This window comes from Arvicola amphibius, chromosome 3 (genome assembly GCF_903992535.2).
Source record: "Arvicola amphibius chromosome 3, mArvAmp1.2, whole genome shotgun sequence".
NCBI classification, from domain to species: domain Eukaryota; kingdom Metazoa; phylum Chordata; class Mammalia; order Rodentia; family Cricetidae; genus Arvicola; species Arvicola amphibius.
In genome coordinates this window covers 185,980,287-185,999,078 of record NC_052049.1, presented here as the reverse complement: position 1 = coordinate 185,999,078, position 18,792 = coordinate 185,980,287, and the positions used below count along the sequence as shown (strand labels likewise).

The window sequence follows — 18,792 nt, the reverse complement described above, 5'->3', positions numbered from 1 at the left end:
GTTTGAGACAGGGTCTCCAGATGCTCGGGCTGGCCTTTTGGACTCTTGATCCTGTTTCTACCTTCCAAGTGCTGGAGCTCCAGGCACGTGCCACCACACCGAGATCTGTGATTACTTCTTGTGTGAAGTCTGTTTGATAATTTAGGATGAGGCAGGTGACTCAAGCTGGTGCTGTCAGCGGCCAGGAGCAGAGCTATGGGCCACAGTAAAACGCCTGATAGTCAAACAGGCGACTCATGGTGAATATAATTCACCATTTTGATCCCCACAGGCATGTCATTTAGCGCCTGGGATTTAGAGCATCCAAGGGCAGTGTGGCAGCTGCCAACATGGGTGCCAACCCTTGAGGCATCGCCTTTTCCCTACTCCATGTGTCCTGACAAGCAGGGTCTACCCACCAGACTGCCAGTGAACACTGCCCTTCACTTACTAGGATGCCCCGTGGATCGTGCTTGGTGAGCAGACGTCTCCTAGGCTGTAGGCACCCACTCGTTCCTTCAGCTGGAGGCCAGCTGGTGACACACAAGATGTACCCCCAGTGTCTCCAGTTCTTTGGGGAACTGCCATCATGGCTGGGATGGAACTGTTCCTTCTCTGTTGGACACCTCCCCCTCTCATGAGAACAGCCTGTCAGTATGGAGTCTCTTAGGAGGCAGGGCAGGCTGCTCCCTTGGCCTCCAGAGTGCCAGGTTGACAGGTCGAGGGACCTGTCTACTCTAGACTGGGCCTCAAAGTTCTCCTTTCATAATGGTTTTGCTAGGGTCTCTGTCATGCCTGAAAGCCCAGGGACAAATTTATTTACCCCTTACTACTCTGCTTTGTACCCTGAAGCATAAAGCACTAGATAGAACGCAGCTGGTATCTTTCCACAGGAAGACTGAGCTCGGGGAACCCCCACTTCCTTTGGTTTCCGATATACGGGTCTGTCTTGGTCTCTGTCGAGCTGAGGCAATGAGGCCTGGCTCTCTGGCCGTTTTGACCGAGTCAGCACTTATCCTGTGACTGGTTCTGTAAACCTGCAGACACTGTGCAAAAGACAAGTGAGAAACAAAAGTGGGGGACGGGGGCATGAAAACAGACACCAAGGAAATCCAAAGATAGGCCATACTTCAGGAGGGCACAGGCGGCCCTTTAACAGCCCAGCTGCTCTCAGCTGAGACGGGTCAGGTATCGCTTTCTTCCCAGCTTGGAGGCCTGCCTTGGCTTAATACAAGCCAACCTTCTAGGTGCTCGCTCAGCAAATGCACTCACGCAGGGCTCTGCTGCAAGCTGAGGCTGCTGCTTTACAGTCCTCAGCCGTAGGGAGACTCAGGCAACAGTAAGATAGAGAAGCTGTGGGACAGGGTCCCCCCACCCCACAACCCAAGACGGGTTTCTCCTGGAACTCACTCTGTACACCAAGCTGGCTTCAAACTCAGAGATTCACCTGCTTCTACCTCCTAAGTGCCGGGTTAAAGGCAGGACAATTCTTAAAAGGCTGGAAAACACTGGGCATGGTGACTCATGCCTTTAATCCCAGAACTCAGGGGGCTGGCTTAGAAAAATCAGTTACAAGATAAGGCAAAGGCAGCTGGTTACATACTGAATTTCAGGACAGCCAGGTTTCAAAAACGACAGTCCACCAAAAGAGCTGGGAAAAGGTCTCCCAAACCTCCTGACTGTACCCAAGCATACTCATTCAAGGGTACGGAATAGGCCTTACATACTCTGGTACAGTCGCTCACAGGCGGCAGGGCGCAGGGCTGGTCAGGTGCAGGGACTGACACCCAGACACAGCCACCCCACTGCACTACGCAGGGTACACTACAAATGCTGTTCTCTGCTTTGGCTCAATGTCATAATTTTCCTGCCAAACAAAAATCACTGTTTGACAAGACATCAGGACGCAGGAGGAAGAGCACAGACACCTCGCGATCACTGCCCACTACCACCCCTGGTTCATTCACGTCCTCGGGTGCAGAGCAGAAGTATGGCTGCCAGGTGGGAAGCCCTGGCTGGCCCTCAACTCTGCCACTGTCCAGCACTCTAGGAGTGCTGACCCGAAGCCCACCCACACCTACAAGGCAGTGTTGAGACAGCAGTCTCTTAGGGATGGGCAATCATCGTGGCAACTGTAATGGGGCTCTCTACCTGTTGACAATCTGCAGCTGAGGTTTCAGGGACAAGTGACAGTTCACGCCCCTCCTTATCCTGAGCCAGCAAGTGAAAACACAGCCGTGAGGAACTGGCTGAGACGTGGGAGCATGGGTGCTCACAAAAGGACTCAAGACTCTTCTTTTTATTGTTAAGCTGCAACGTACACGGTTTAATACAACGACAACAACAACAAAAACATGTAATAATTAAGTGAAAATGAACAATAAACACTCAAAACAAAATCTTTTCCATTGGAAACATGTTAGGATGAACTCGGGCTTTGTTCCCACCTGACTGCGATTTTCTTATGACTCAGGAGCCTACATACCCCGTGTTTCCTGCAGGCACGCAGGTGTGAGTGCAAGTTTGAATGATTAAATAAATGCAAAGTCCGTCGTTTACTGTGGAGAGTCATCTCCCGAGGCAGCCAAACAGGGTTGAGGGAACAAAACCAGTTAAGAAACTCGCCACACGTTTGGGTTCATCTTAGAATCCGTGAACCTTCAGCTGCTCCTCCTTGACGATGCCAACCTGTAAGTAAAACTATGCTCAGCGGGATCACGACAGCAGCCAGCAGGTTGCAGCGACAGCCCCACACCACATGTCACCAACAGCTGACAGCCCACACACACTCGCACACCTGCGCAAGCGCCATCTCCAGGCCACTGAGCCACAAAGTGAGCTGCACAGGCCATACCGTTTCCAGCCAGTACTGCCCCTACCTGTCTCCGTCACTCTGCCTACTGCTGTCCTGTGCTTTTTACTGAGCAGGAAAGGAGTGCTAGCTCTTTAAAATGTTAGTTCTTAGAAGCAACCTCAAGGTCACATACAGAGCACACAGCCACTCACCTCCAAAAGAAACTGGCAAATGTTCTTCCTTTGGTCACCTTGCAGCTGAATAACCTCTCCGTACTCGGGATGTTCAATCACAGTACCATTACAGGCAAATTTCTATGGCACACAAAGTCAAATGCACAAAGGTTTTACATTCTCAGGACAAATGTCACTGCTCCAGCCGGGGTGACCGCTCCACAGAGCAGTGCCCTCTAGGACTCCCACCCTCCAGAACTAAGTGTCTATACAAATGAATCTGGAGCCACACGAAGGGTTGGATTAGGGCAGACAGCAGCAACTAAACGGCTCACACTTCAGTGTGTGTGAGCCAGGTAAGCCTCAGTCTGAGATGGAGAACAAAGCAGCTTCCCTGAGCCCACACACCAGTAGCCACCTGCTCCTGACGTCATCACCTTTTTGAAGGCTTTCACAAGTTTCTTTTTGTCATAATCGTCCGCAATGCCCTGCACAGTAGTCAGCGTCTTCCTGCCGTTCCGCTGCTGGATCCTTATATGAATGTAGTCCTCAGTCCCTGCCGGGAGTAGGTCGTCACCCTTAGTTGCATCAGCAAAGGGGTCTGCAGAGGGACGGGAAAAAATACACAGCAGGAAAAAAAAATTAGGAAGCACTATCTAGGAAGATGGTCCCTACAGATCTAGACAGGCTGCGGCTGTATTTCTGCAGGGAAGGATGGGCTCACTGGAATACTAAGTCTTCCCAACGAGAAAGGCCTAAGCCTGCTGTGTGTGCCAATATTCCAGCTTAAAAAAGACAACGCCACTGTTGAAGGCACCCTCCAATGAGACAAAAGACGTTGATGAAAACCTAATTTCATATAGCCACCACAAGAACTTGCGTCATCTGGCATCTCCATTATATTCTGACAACAGACACATTCAAAACACCCACCCCAATCAGTTAACATAGGAACTGAGCCTAGCAAAATAAAATAAACATATACAGACATGCTCTCTCAAGAGGTATGAGCAACAACTTATGGCAAGCAGAGATAACAAGACAACTTCCACCCAAATCAGAGGCCTGTATCTACACATCTTAATCAGCCGCCTCTGAGGGCTGCCCCCAGTTCCTGCCAATTGCTGGACCCTCAGGCACGCCACCCCCGACCCTGGCCCTTATCTTCCTCGCTGACTGGAGTCTCAGATCTCCTAAGCCTTGAGGGTCCCTAGTCTCTCGGCAAGGGCTAAGCCCCCCTCTCCACTTGTGAGTCCTCTGAGAGTCACGGGTCCCCCAGCAGCCTGAAAGCTGTCAAGCTCCCCAGCTTCTGAGCCCCACCCCTCCAGTCTCCTTAGAGCCTTGGCCAGCCCCGAGGCCCCAAGTGAGTACCTAGAGTCCCTGCCTCCCCCGCCAGTGTCAGGTTCCCGGCAAACCCTTGTCTCTGCCAGCCTGCAGTACTCCATCCCCCTCTAAGTCTCCGAAGCCCCCGGCCTCCCGTCCAGTGTCAAGTTCCCCCCGCCTCTGGCTGGTCTCTCTGCGGCCCCAGCATGTCCCCCAACCCTCCCGTGAGTCCCCAAGGCCCACATCCTCGGACCAGTGTCAAGTTCCCCAAGCCCCCGGCCGGACCCTTGGCCTCCTGTGGCTGGCAGAGCCAGACAAGGCCGGGTCTGAGGCCGGGAGGGAGCCGTCCCCGTAGCCAGGGTCTCTGGGAGCCCCCGTCGCCATCTTCTGGGCGCCGAGACAAAGCCCAGCGGGACGCGGGCGGCGGCCGGTGACTGGACCTTACCGAAAGATTGGAGGTTCTGGATAGTGGACATGCGACACTAGTGTGAGGCCGGTGAGGGGATAAAATTCCTGCGGGGCCCGCCCGGATCACCGTGTCAGGAGGCTGCAGCGGCGAGAAACGGAAATCAATGAAGCGGTGGAAGCCCGGTGCGCAGGAGGACGCAGAGGAGGAGGCGGCGGCGGCGGCGGAGCGCGAGGAGGGAGGCGGCGCTGCGGCTTCTCGCACAAAATGGCCGGCGCCGCGTATTTAGCTACGCGCGCCGCCGCCACGTGACCGCACGCGCCGCCCGCCCGCCCCGGATCGCTGCGCCGGAGGCACCAGGCGGGCGGGAGCCCACTGCGGGCTGCCGCGGTCCGTCCCGGCCGAAGCGCCGGCCGGGGCAACTTCCGGGTGCAGCGGCGAGAAACGTGCCCCCCGCGGTCTCGACTCGCGGCTCGCGGGGCCCGCGCCTCTCTTCCTCTGGTTGCCCTCCGTCACCCCTACCCACCAGGGTTTCCGCAGAACGTGTGAGGGTGCCCCCTGGGAATCCGCAGTTCTAACAAGCTCCAGGTGATTCGGATGCTACAGACTTAATCTCGTTTGTCCCGGGTGTCACGACCTGGCCTCTAGCTGAGTCAGGTGTGCGTGGAACGAACACGCCACAAAATCTGCCCGACCTCTCCTTGGCGGGGCCTCCTGTTCCAGGGCAGGTTCTGAGCGGGATAGGTGCCTGGTACTAGGTGAAGAGGAGCCATACACAAACAAGGGCGGACAGTGGGGAGTTGGTTCATCTATGCATCACCTAGGCAGGCTTTCTAGACCAAAGTAGTAGACTAAAAATAAAATTTAGGTATTATTAATCTTTCTGTGGTCCAAGCTTAACGACCTCGTTCTGGAATATTTTTGGGGAACCTGATGCAAGACATGTGCCCCAATACAGTAACACTCTAATTTCTAAGTAGTCTACAAAGCAGTCTCTATAAGAAGCACAGGATACACAAAATGTATTTTTCTTCTTTTTTCTTACTAAATATATATTACCATTCTATAATGCATGGTTTCTCAGATGGACCCAAGGGTAGGTAGGCCAGAGAAGAAAAAATAACACAGAAAAGCTTTTAAAATTCCTTGAAATCTGGGGCTGGAGAGATGGTGCAGGCTTGCTCTTCTTTCAGAGGACTAAATTTTCTTTCCCAGAACCCATGAGGGACAGCTCTCAACTCCCGGTAACTCCAGCTCCAAGGGGTCTGATACCCTCTTATGGACTCTGTGGGCACAGCTCTCTCTCTCTCTCTCTCTCTCTCTCTCTCTCTCTCTCTCTCTCTCTCTCTCTCTCTCTCTCACACACACACACACACACACACACACACACACACACACACCTTGAACTCTTCCAGGGCTCGCTATCATTACACCAGTTAGTAGAACATAGCCTTCCATTTAGAAGTAAGGCTTGCATCAGAGGTATCCAGGAGCTATAATTTTTTTTTGATTTTTCGAGACAGGGTTTCTCTGTGGCTTTGGTGCCTGTCCTGGAACTAGCTCTTGTAGACCAGGCTGGCCTCGAACTCACAGAGATCCACCTGCCTCTGCCTCCCGAGTGCTGGGATTAAAGGCATGCACCACCTCCCGGCGTGAGCTATAAATTTTCTAGCCAAGCAAATTTATAAAGACAGGTTAAAGACTGTTCTGACCCTGACTTTCATGTAATTTACATGTAGCTTTTGTGTAGCTTACATATAACTTACACTAGCTTACATGTAGTCGTTGTGTGGCTTATGAAGCTTAAATTCGATCTCCATGAGACAACATTGTTTGAGATTCAGAGAATCTCAAGCTTTTATAGAATAAACTGAAGTATTTAAAAATATGGGTTTAAGTGGTAACAGCTTGGGTAAGGTGGTCATTTCTGGCTGTATTTCAGCAAGGAGCCTAGATGGGTCACAGAGAACAGCAGTGTGCACTAAGGATATCGGGAAGATAAAGGGTGATAGTTGGAAAAGAAAAGTTCCTGAGGTTAGAGGTAGACTCCAAACCAAGGTCTTAGCATCCATGTAGTAACAACTACAGGAAGTCAGCCAGAAAACCCACGTGTCCACAGGGAGAGCACTTACCAGCTGTCCAGGAGAAATAGCTTTGCCTGGCTCTTGGCCACAAGAGTTGTTTCTCTTGGTTCCTCATAAAGGGGACACTGTGATGTAGCCAGCAGCCACCCTGGCAGTTGGCCTACAACAGACACAGTGCTAACATTCACTCAGGTGTACCTTATGTCTGGTACTCATGGATCCTTGACCATCCAGACTAGTTCCCCGTACAGGAGTTGTGACCACAACCCTAGTGACTCAGCCGTCTCTCTTTGGTGAGTTCAGTCCACACACATTCCTCACTGCTGCACTCTGAATTCACCATCGCCTCCTGCCAAGGCCAAGCTCCGCACGGGCTGTTCCCGGCCAGGCACTGAGACTCACATAAAAGATAAGAATGCAGACTGGTTACAGAGAGAGACGGGGGTTCCTCTCAGGGGCCCGACACGCCCATTCAGCCTAGCTGAATCTCCTTAGACTTGTGCAGAAGCCTACGATTCCTACTCTGTCCCTTCGCTCTCTCCTTCACAGGGCCACCACTTCCAGCTTCTCTGCCTCACAGTGCCTTCCCAGATCCCCAAACCTGTTGTGTATCTTCCCCTGTCTTGATATCGCCTTCTCAAGGTGGCTAACTGATGCACCTGGCTCCAGAGTGGTTGGTGAGAATGCAGAAAACTCCACCTTGGAAGAAGTATCTGATTATTTTTTAAATAAAATTATTTTTAGTATTCATTAATTGTTTTTTTATTTTCTTTCTTTTTTTGTTTCTTCGAGACACGGTTTCTCTGTGTAACAGGCCTGGCTGTCCTGGAACTCACTTTGCAGACCAGGCTGCCCTTGAACTCACAGAGATCTGCCTGCCTCTGTCTCCCGAGTGCTGCGATTGAAAGTGTGTGCCAATATGCCTGGCTTATCGTTACTATTTTAATAATGCACATGTGTGTTTGTTTGTGTAGGTATGTGCATATGAGTCCAGGTATCTGTACAGACCAGAGGTACCGTCAGTGAAGGGCTAGCAGGCCCAAGCATGCAAACATGGTGCCGCCAGGTCTTGCTAAACCTTTAGATTACATTCCTAAAGTTAACCATCAGGGTCTTTTCCCTTATTGGGCTACTTCCTTACGCCTGACTAAAACCCCAAGGTCCAGCAGTCAAAATGCATTATTTGGCTACACTAGCTCATCTGTCCCACCAGGACTTAACCAACTCACCCCAGCACAGACTCACTCTTTTCTCCTTAACCTAGTCCTGCAAAAACACCCTCTGCTGCATTTTCCTGATTCAGAGGCTGTGCCCCACACCCCTGCATGTCTCTCTGGGGTACTGAAAAATTAATGTCTGGGTGTGTTCCATGCTGACTCCAAGAATCTGCTCTAACCGGACCCTTCAGGATCTGGAGCTATACCTAATGCAGGTGCTAAGAATCAAACCCTGGTCTTCAAGAAGAGCAGTGCCCACTGTTAACCACTGAGCCATCTCCCCAGCCCTGCCTACTGTTAACCACTGAGCCATCTCCCCTGCCCTGCCTACTGTTAACCACTGAGCCATCTCCCCTGCCCTGCCTACTGTTAACCACTGAGCCATCTCCCCTGCCCTACCTACTGTTAACCACTGAGCCATCTCCCCGGCCCTGCCTACTGTTAACCACTGAGCCATCTCCCCGGCCCTGCCTACTGTTAACCACTGAGCCATCTCCCCTGCCCTACCTACTGTTAACCACTGAGCCATCTCCCCGGCCCTGCCTACTGTTAACCACTGAGCCATCTCCCCTGCCCTGCCTACTGTTAACCACTGATCATCTATCTTCTCAGCCTTCCCTACTGTTAACCACTGAGCCATCTCCCCGGCCCTGCCTACTGTTAACCACTGAGCCATCTCCCCTGCCCTACCTACTGTTAACCACTGAGCCATCTCCCCGGCCCTGCCTACTGTTAACCACTGAGCCATCTCCCCTGCCCTGCCTACTGTTAACCACTGATCATCTATCTTCTCAGCCTTCCCTACTGTTAACCACTGAGCCACCACCCTGGCCCTCCCTACTGTCAATCACGGAGTCATCTCTCCAACCCTGCCCACTGTTAACCACTGAGCCATCTCTCTAGCCCTAATCTCCAATTATTATCGCCAGACTGTTCCTTAAAGCCCTAATATCTTCTGGAACTATAACGAACTATAAGACACTAAGAGAACCTTTGTGTGGAGGCTTAAGGTTGTCTCCTTTAAAGCAAGCCAGGCAGCCTCCTCTCCTGGCTGTGCACCCCACAGTGAGCCCTTTGTGTATTTCCTTTCTAATGACGAGAAAATGTGAAGCATTTAAGGACGAAAGGAACATTTGCCTAGTAGCTAGGCATCTAGGACAGTCTCTTACCCATTGGAAATTGGGGAGGCTCTGAGGTCTTTTTTAACCTGTATCAGGGAAATTGAATCAACCAATGGAACCCATGCTGGTGCTTCTGGGTGGGCAGATACAGAGGCACCAAAGGACGGGAGGGCAAACACAGAGGTTGCCAAAGGACGAGAGGGCAGACGCGGAGGCACCCAAGGACTAGTGCCGTGTTTCTACTCTAACTGTAGTATCTTTTACATCTTGTTTTCAATGAGACTTAAACAGCTAAGGGTTTAGAGTTAGGTTTCCCAGGGAGCCCTGTTGTCTAGTGGTCAACCACATGTACTGAACAGATAAGACAATTAAGTTGCCATCTATCTGTCCAAAGTACAGGGACCAGTGTTTCTGATGATTTTGTAGGATCGGGAGATAGAAGGGACAGTCAGAATCTAGACCCGGTTTTTTGTTTGTTTGTTTGTTTGTTTGGGATGGTGCCTTGTTGTGTTCTTTGATTGCCTGGAAACTTCAGGGCCAATCCATCCTCTGACCTTCTGCACAGTACCTGGGACTGCAGCTGCATGTCTCAAAATCCCACTCTGGGCCTATTTATTTTTCTTTTTTCTTGGAGACAGGTTCTCATTTAGCCCAGGCTGGCCTAGAACCTGGTATATAGCTGAGGGTGGCCTTGAACTCCTGATTTTCCTTCCTCCACATCCTCAATGCTGGCATTATGGGTGTGGTGCTGGGAGTAGAAGCTGGGGGTGGAAGCCTCTATACCCCAACATAACAACATTCTTGCAGTGGCAATGAAGTTTCTGGCAGCTGAGTTTTGGGTCCACACCCTAACAACAGTGAACATAGTGACTAGGGCATCATGAGGGGGTGTCAGCACGGTGAACATGGTGACTAGCGTGTATCATGTATGATAAATATGGTGACAGGTGCATGATGTGGGGGCAGGGCAGATTTGTGTCCTACCAAGACAGCTTACATGTGCTCAAAGAATCAATCATTTTTCTTATTTTCAATGTGCTTGTATATCTAAGAGTTTAATCCAAGACAATATGTAACCATAAAAAAATGCAGGCTCTGGAAGTTTGAAAACGTGATGGCACTAACTCTAGAAATCTGTGCCAAAGCCCCCAGGTAAGAGCTCTGCTGAGCCCCATCTCAGTCAAGAGAGCATCTATGGCAACCATGACCCTCAACATCTGGTCTTCAGAAAGAGGTGGGGGCACAGTTATGATTCTTGCTCTTCATTCTGTCTTCTGTCAGAAGCCAGGAAGGGTCTAAAATTTTCCCAAGTTATCTTCCCCCGAGTTGATGAAAGCTTGGGACTCAGGGTTTGAGACACACACTCATGACCCATGTCAGAAGCGGTAATTCAGTGTTGAGATTCAGTGTTGAGACGGTTTGCCCCTGGCCAGCAAGTCCTATAGGCTAACTCAAGTGGGCCTATGTGCACGTCTCCATACACAGTGGCTGCAGTGCAGGAGAGGAATGCTGCCTGCAGAATCTGTTGGTTTTGGAATGAGCAGTGGTAAGAATGCCCAGTGGGACATGGCACCTCATCTCCCAAAACTGCTCTCTGCAAACAGGACCAAGGTCAAAAGAGGTCAGAGCCCAGCGCTTTCAGCAAACTCAGCTAGAAGTTTGTGTGCATGCTCACTCCCTCTCATGCCCCATCCACAGAGTAGCACTATTAGGAGGTGTGGCCTTGTTGGAGGAAGTGTGTCACTGTGGAGGTGGGCTTTGAGGTCATATGCTCAAGCTAGGCCTAGTGACACAGACACCTACTGCCTGCAGATCCAGATGTAGAACTCTCAGCTTCTCCAGCACTGTGTCTGTCTGTTCATTGATTGACACATTTCCCACCATGGTGATAATGGACTGAACCTCTGGAACTGTAAGCCAACCCCAATTAAATGTTTTCCTTCAGGGTAGACTTGCAGTTTCATTTGCCCCCTGGCCTCCTGTGTCCTCTATCTCTCTCATCTCTTCCAATTCTTGCCTCCCATGAAGCCACGTGGGCTTTTGAGTTAGGTTGCGTGCAGCTCCAGAGGCCTCTTGTCTTTGTGTCCCGATGCAGCTCAGCTAACCGACAGGACCAATGTCTTTCTTCTCATTGCCACTGACTCATGAGGAGTCATCACTTTTATGGACATTGCGGGGAGAGGTAGCTCACCGGCTTGTGGAATGCCCTGTTAGTGGGTCAGACCAGTCGTGACAAAGTCTCTCCATTCAGCTCAGGCTGGCCTGGAACCTGTGGTACTCCTGGGCCCCGAGACTACAGGCAGTACTCACCACCCAGGCTTAGGATGTGGAACCTAGGGGTCCAAGCTGAAGAGTTAGAACTGGGATCATGCCCACGTATAGCCATTAGCCCTGTAAGGACTTAGCCTCATCTTAGCCTCATGACAGGTCTGTTTCCCATGAAGAGAACACGGGACGTCCCACCTCAGAGTGCTATGATGACCACACTCACTCTCCGCGTTGTACTTAGAACAAAAGTGTTATTTGCTGGAAGGCTTTTCTGGGAGCTGTGTGCCGAGACTCCCGGGAGGCGATTCTGATTCAAGGCCGAGGCAGTTCATGGACACCATGTCTTCTGCAGAATGTACAGCATCTCTCCTTCCTGTGACCCTGAGGCTCTTGAGAAATCTCATTGCAGCCAATCACTTTGGTACATTCTAACAAAATTTTTCCTAGAACCATGAAAGCCAGAGTGTACAACATAATTGTATCAGAGGAATCCAGGAAAAGTAGACACAGAGTAAATAAAACTCCTTTGCTGTCAGAAATCTGGAGCGCACAGGAAGCCAGGGTAAGTTGCCCAAGGTTGCGTCTGACCCATTGCTACTCTAGCTTCCGCTCATTCAGCCGTGTGCTCAGCAGGACACATTTCCCCCGAAGTTAAATCACGTCTGCTCTTCGCTGATCTTGACCCCACCAGGTCCATTCCTAGAAGCTGACAAATCCCACAGTTAAAAACAGATGGTTTTGGAGCTATACTTGTTTATATTTTGGTTGTGAGCCTAGCCTTTAACGGCTGAGCCATCTCTCCAGCCTGAGTTATACTTGTTTAAATGTAAAAGCTTTTAATCTGTTTATTTTATTTTATTGATTTTTAGAGACAGGGGTTCTCTGTGTAACAGCTCTGACTGTCTTAGAACTTGCTCTGTAGATCAGGCTGGCCTTGAACTCACAGAGATCCACCTGCATCTGCCTCCCGAGTGTTGGGATTGCAGGAGTGTGCCACCACCACCTGGCTTGGTTTTCTTTTTTAATTTGTTTATTTGGGGTTTTTTTTGTGGGTATCCTCAGTCCCTCTGCACCTTATTTTTGGATCAGGGTCTTTCTGAACCGTCAGCTAGACGGCCACTGAGCCCCAGGGACTCCTGTCACCTCCCTAGTGTTAATATTACAAACACTTGTCATCACACTTAGGTTTGTTTGTTTGTTTGTTTTTGCTTTTCGAGACAGGGTTTCCCTACTGGAAACCTATGGAGCCTGTCCTGAAACTTGCTCTGTAGATCAGGCTGGTCTCAAACTCACAGAGATCCACCTGCCTCTGCCTCCCAAGTGCTGGGATTAAAGGCGTGCACCACCACTGCCTAGCTTACCTTTTTGTTTGTTTGTTTGTTTGCACACTCAGATTTTTAGATGTATTCTGGGGACTAAACTCAGGTCCTCACACTTGTCTAGCAAGGCCCATACCATGATAGCCAGAAATGTAAACAGCAAATATTGTCAACTCTGAAATGCTCAGGGGAAGTAAGAATTCAATAAGTAAGGCCTGAGTTATTCTGCAGACATAAAGGCGAGAGAGATTCTCCTGAATTCAGGTTAGGTAACTCCAGACCTGAAGGCTTCTTCCAAACACGAATCCATCACCAGGACTCCCCTTTTGGTCACTGAAGTTGGAAGGACTAAGGTCTTTTTAGATACCTGGTGACATCCAAGGGGACATTGGGATCCTGCACCAGACCCTTTGTCAGGCAGGGTGGGTCGTGAGTCGGGCGGCTGTCCTAAAGCTCCGTTTGCATCCCTCCCACTTCACCAGTCAGGGGGTGTCGTTTTGTTAAGACTAAAGCTTTTCTAATGACAGATGTGACCATGGTCGCAGCTGAGGAGACGTCAGACGGTGTACTGACAAATGGCACTTGCTCCAGTCCTCTCACTGGGCGCAAAGCCATTTGATTCTCACTAGTCACTCAGGTCTAGTGTTCCTTCCATTTCTTCTTCAATGAGGAAAGACCCAGGGCCCCTACACCGCATGAACGCTACCTAATATATAGTCTTGTGCATTCCTGCATGCGGGCTGACCTCTCCCTCAGTCATGAGGAAAGAGAGGAATTACCTAGCTCAGTGTGTCCCATGGACACGTCTGTCCGGGACCATCTGCATCATTCATTGAGGTAGAAGACACTTCCCAGATGTGGGTGGCACCACTTTGTGAGCTGTGGAAGAATGAGCACACAGGAGCCATTGTCTCTCTTTGCTCTGGACCGTAGATGTCACGTGACCAGTAAGCCCCTGACTTCCCTACAGCAATTGACTATGACTCTCCAAGCTGCTTTTGGCCAGGGTGCTCGTCACAGCAGCAGAAGGAATCTAGGACAAGCAGTGACCTCCCTGGGGCTGACATTCATGCTGACGCTCTCAACACCATAATAGCTTCCCCCGGTTCTTTTCTTAGCCCGTTTTAACAGAAGCTTTGTTATTGATTCAGAGACTTTAAAAAAAACTGAGCCATGATTTACTTTTTGATAATATACAATATGCTCACATTATCCTGTCTGTCACAGTATGCATTTCCAGACCAGCTGGGCCCTTCTGTCTCAAGAGCACAGGGTTTTGCCCACGGTCACAGTGAGAGGCAAGCTTGCCACCCTCCGTGGGGCTGTGCCCTCACGAACCTCTGTTTAACCGACTCCGTGTGCTTTTCACTTTATTGCTTTCTTAGGCCGTTGGGCCCACATTCCCATCAATTTTCACACAATCCTGCTTACTGGAAATAACTTTTTCTGTTAAATGGATTCATAATGCTGGTGGAACAACCTTACCCAAGATTTATGTTTTTCTTTTTAAAAACATTGCATTCTTTGTTAGTATAATATTTTTATTAATTCATTGGGAATTTTATACAGTATATTTTGATGATATTCTGTCTTTGCTTTTGTGATGTTTCCTGAAACCTGGATGTAGGGATTGTATTGTAGCTGTATCAGTGGGGGCTGGGCAGGCACCTGACAGCCAGCTGTTCTCTGCATTTTGACAAGCTGTGGCTTTCTCTAATGCTCTTCATCAACTACAGAAAGACGTGTCTCTGATGACGGGAGAGCTGCACTTTGCTGCGGGTATAAGGAAAGTATTCAGAATGAAGTTAGGGGTAATATTGGTTTAGGGACACGGCAGTAGTAGGTTCTCTAGGTTCCATGGCCTACTAACCATGGACAGTTGACTGGCTTATGGTAGCATGCATAAATTCCATCCCATTGATTGGGCAGTAAGTCAAATTAGACAGCTATTCGCTACCGCCATGGTCTGAGCGCCACTGTTGGCTACTGCCACGGTCTGAGCGCCACTGTTGGCTAATACCATGGTCTGAGTGCCACCTTTGGCTACTGCCACGGTCTGAGCGCCACTGTTGGCTACTGCCATGGTCTGAGCGCCACTGTTGGCTACTGCCACGGTCTGAGTGCCACCTTTGGCTACTGCCACGGTATGAGCGCCACTGTTGCACCTTTGAAGACATCTTGATGTGATGGCCGTGGTCATGTTCTGTAGACACCACAGCTAAGTAGGACTATCCATTGCTCTTCTCCCTTGGCAGTTTTCATAGAGCCTCTGGTACAATACAGTTCCAGAGAGGGAGCTCTTAATGATGAGGAAAGGCATGGTAGCAGGCAGCTGGAGCAGGAAGCAGGCAGCTCACACAACCCCAGAGCAAACTGGACGTGAGGCAGGGCTATAGACTCTCAGAGTCCATCCCCCATGATGTATTTCCTCCAGCAAGATCCAGGTCGTGAAGGTTCCAGGCCCCCATACAGCACCCCCAACCAGAGACTGAATGTTCAAGGACATGAGCCTGTGGGGAACATTTCCCACTCAAACATGTAAAACCCAGATGTGGTTGTACGCATTTAAAGTCCCAGTGTTGAGAAGCAGAGACAGGTTGATCTCTGCAAGTCATGGCCCAGCAAGCCTGACCTAATCAACAAGTACTAACTGATAGACTCTGCTTTAAAAGATCAGGTGGGCAGGCTGGGCAGTGGTGGCGCACGCCCTTAATCCCAGCACCCAGGAGGCAGAGGCAGGCGGATCTCTGTGAGTTCGAGGCCAGCCTGGTCTACAGAGTGAGTGCCAGGACAGCCAGGGCTACACAGAGAAACCCTGTCTCAAAAAACAAACAAACAAAAAAGGTGGAGGACACTTGAGGAAATACAATGAAGTTACAACTGCCCTCCACATATATGTGTGTGCGCGCACACACACACACACACACACACACACACACACCTTACACTCAAACATCATTAAGGAAGGGAAGCAAAGGCACCCAAACATGTAACTAAAGCTGCTTACCCTTTGAAAACGGGTAGGTTACACAGAGAGAAGAAACCAGTTAAATGAAAGAGAACCCACTCCAGTTCTCTCACACTAATCCCGTAGGACGATAGTAAATATTGGTAAATAGCACTGTCCCCTGTGCAGAATCAGGAGACTTCACAGAGCTGCCAGGAGCAGCAGTGGGCTTGGGAGTAACACCAAGGCTTCCTGGCCTACTGTTCTCAAGTAAATGAAGGCCTTCAGGCAGTACAACAGACACTCTCTTTTAAAGCATTTTTCTTGGTAACCGTAGAAAAGGATTTCATCTGTTTTTTCTTATTGATAACGAAGAGTGAAGACCTTTGCTTTCTTGGAAATCATGTGTACCTGTCAGAACTACCGGCCCCCAAAGCCAAATCTGGCTTCTCAAAGGATGCACATTATTCTCTAGGTAATTGCTGTAATTCTCTGTGGGAATCACTGCCCCATCGCAGAAGAAACAGATGGAAGGTGCCTGTCTTCATGCACGAGCCAGGATGCTGTGAACACAGAAGTTATTTAGCTTAAGCTCAGTGAGCATTGTATAGCTGGGTGCTCAGAAGCCAGCAAAGGCTGTAGTAAGTCCATGGCCTTTAGAAACATAGAAGGGCCATTTTAGAAGTTCTCACAGTATGAACTAAGAAGCACAGAGGATCTGGGGACATGGCTCAGTAGTTAAAAGCGCTTGCTGCTTTTCCAGAGTGCCCATGTCCAAGATCAAAGACAGCCTGTCACTCTGGGAAGAGAATCCCCAAACCTCAACCGGGAAGGGAATGAAGGCCACCATGAAGTAGGCAGAGGAGAACACATAAAACAACAGAACAGCCCAGAGATGTAGCTTTGAGACACAGATCTGTGACCCTTGAGCCTGTCTCTGGGCAATAGGGCCACCCGGTGCTGACTGTGAGTCTCTCCCCTCAGGGCACGCCAACATTGCTTAACTGGGTGTCTTGTCTCTTGTCTGGAAACTTGCTGCATGTCTAGTGTGGGTACTAATCATGTTGAATTCAAGAAATGAACACCCAGCTATAATGTGTGCAGGGGTGAGTCTGTAAGGATGTCCCAGGATGAACACCTGGCTATCATGTGCAGGGGTGAGTCTATCAGGATGCCGCAGGATAAACACCTGGCTATGATGTGTGCAGGAGTGAATGTATCAGGATGTCTGAGGATAAACACCTGGCTATAATGTGTGCAGGGGTGAGTCTGTAAGGATGTCCCAGGGTTGCTTACTATGACCCTCTGTTGGTCTTCCCATGGAGTCTTTCAATTTTGTTTCTATTTCCTTATGTTTTGGGGGGTTTCAAGATAGGGGTTCACTGTTTAGCTGTGGCTGTCCTGGAACTCGCTCTGTAGAGCAGGCTGGCCTTGAACTCACAGAGATCTTCCTGCCTTTGCCTCCCAAGTGCTGGGATTAAAGTTGTGTGCCACTACCACCGGCATTTGCTTATATTGACTGGAGGAATGGTATACCACCTGTTCCTGGTGTTTTGCTTCCTTCTTTTCTCCCTCCCTCCCTCCCTCCCTCCCTCCCTCCCTCCCTCCCTCCCTCCCTCCCTCTCTCCCTCCCTCCCTCCCTCCCTCCCTTCCTTCCTTTATTTTTCTGAGACAGGGTTTCTCTATAGCTTTGGAGCCTGTCCTGGAACTAGCTCTTGTAGACCAGTCTGGCCTCGAACTCATAGAGATCTGCCTGCCTCTGCCTCCCAAGTGCTGGGATTAAAGGTGTGCGCCACCACTGCCTGGCGCTTTCCATTATTTATACCACCTTTTCTCTTTATTTCTCAAGTCACTTCTCTTTATCTTCCTCCCACCCTCCTGCCGGTTCTCTCTGCTTATACAGTTGCATGGTGCAATAGCTGCTCCCCTGTCCTGTGCTAAAACACTATGACAGAGGCAGCATACAGAGGGAAGGGCTTATTTTGAATTATAGTTCTGGAGAGAGAGAGTCCAGAATGGTGGGGAAGCATGGTGGCAGGGAGATGGAGCAAGAAGCCGAGAGATCCCATCTTCAGAGAAAACATGAAGCAGGGAGCATGCTGGAAGTCGAGCGAGGCTATGGACCCCCAAAGGCTTCCTCCTGTGATGAACTTCCTTTAGCAAGGCTCCACCAACTCCCCAAACAGCCCTGCCAATCAGGGACCGAGTGGTGAGCCTGTGAGGGAATCCCTCCTTCAAACCATCACACAGGGGTCCAGGCCCTCAGTCCTTTTCCTCCTTATATGTGCATTCTCTCACTGACCCCAGCTGTGGATTCATCATGAGTTCCACCTTGAACCTTTAATGTGGAGATCTCTCATGCCGTCTCTTTCTCCCAGTGGAGACCCAGCTTCATCCTAGACCAAGTCACCTTCCAGAATCTCAAGCCAAATATGTCAGAATAGGAAATCATTATCCTCTGGTTTGGCAGACAGAACGAACGACTGTGTCCTCTGTGGTACTAGCCAGACGTCCGAGCATATTCCACACTTCATTATTTTTTTTTAACCACCATATTTAACAAAACTCTCACATTTGCCTCTTTGGTTAGTGACTTTTGTGTCGTCGTGAATGACAAAGCCTATTTTGGCTCACGGCTTTCAAGAGTTTGTCGGTGCTTGCTTGGCACCACTTGCTCGGGCCATGGAGGTGGATGTGTGGTGAAGATGTGATGAGGAAGAGAAAGAGAGCAAGGGGTGAGGCACAAGACATCCCCACAAGGATCTGCCTTAGGGGATCTTCTTCTTCCAGCACTCCACCTCCCGAAGCTTCTACAACCTTCCAAACTAGCTGCAGCTACTGGAGACAACGGGGCTCATTACAGTAGCAGCCACTGCAGACTATGGGGCTTCGTTACAGTAGCAGCTACTGCAGACTATGGGGCTTTGTTACAATAGCAGCCACTGGAGGTTACAGGGCTTGTTACAGCAGCTACTGGAGACTACAGGGCTCGTTACAGTAGCAGGCATAGACCCAAAGCACAGTGCATACCTCTCTTCTCTGCTGCTCATGGTTCTGTGATTGTCCCTCATGGGTCGCCACCATCCACAGTACCTGCTTTCTTTGATGTTTTTGTGTTGTTATGAAATGTTGGCATTTCCTATGATTGGAAACAACTGCCG

General features: G+C 50.0%; 1 protein-coding gene across 1 annotated transcript; it reads right to left on the bottom strand.

Annotated features, from left to right (window-relative positions):
• Positions 1 to 2,263: 2,263 nt before the first annotated feature.
• Eif1b (eukaryotic translation initiation factor 1B) lies at positions 2,264 to 4,959 on the bottom strand. Its single transcript, XM_038323047.2, has 4 exons — positions 4,715 to 4,959; positions 3,384 to 3,547; positions 2,986 to 3,087; positions 2,264 to 2,667 (listed from the first exon to the last, which is right to left on the bottom strand). Exons 1-4 carry the CDS (start codon positions 4,743 to 4,745, stop codon positions 2,623 to 2,625), a joined length of 342 nt encoding a protein of 113 aa, XP_038178975.1. The 5' UTR covers positions 4,746 to 4,959; the 3' UTR covers positions 2,264 to 2,622.
• Positions 4,960 to 18,792: the final 13,833 nt, after the last annotated feature.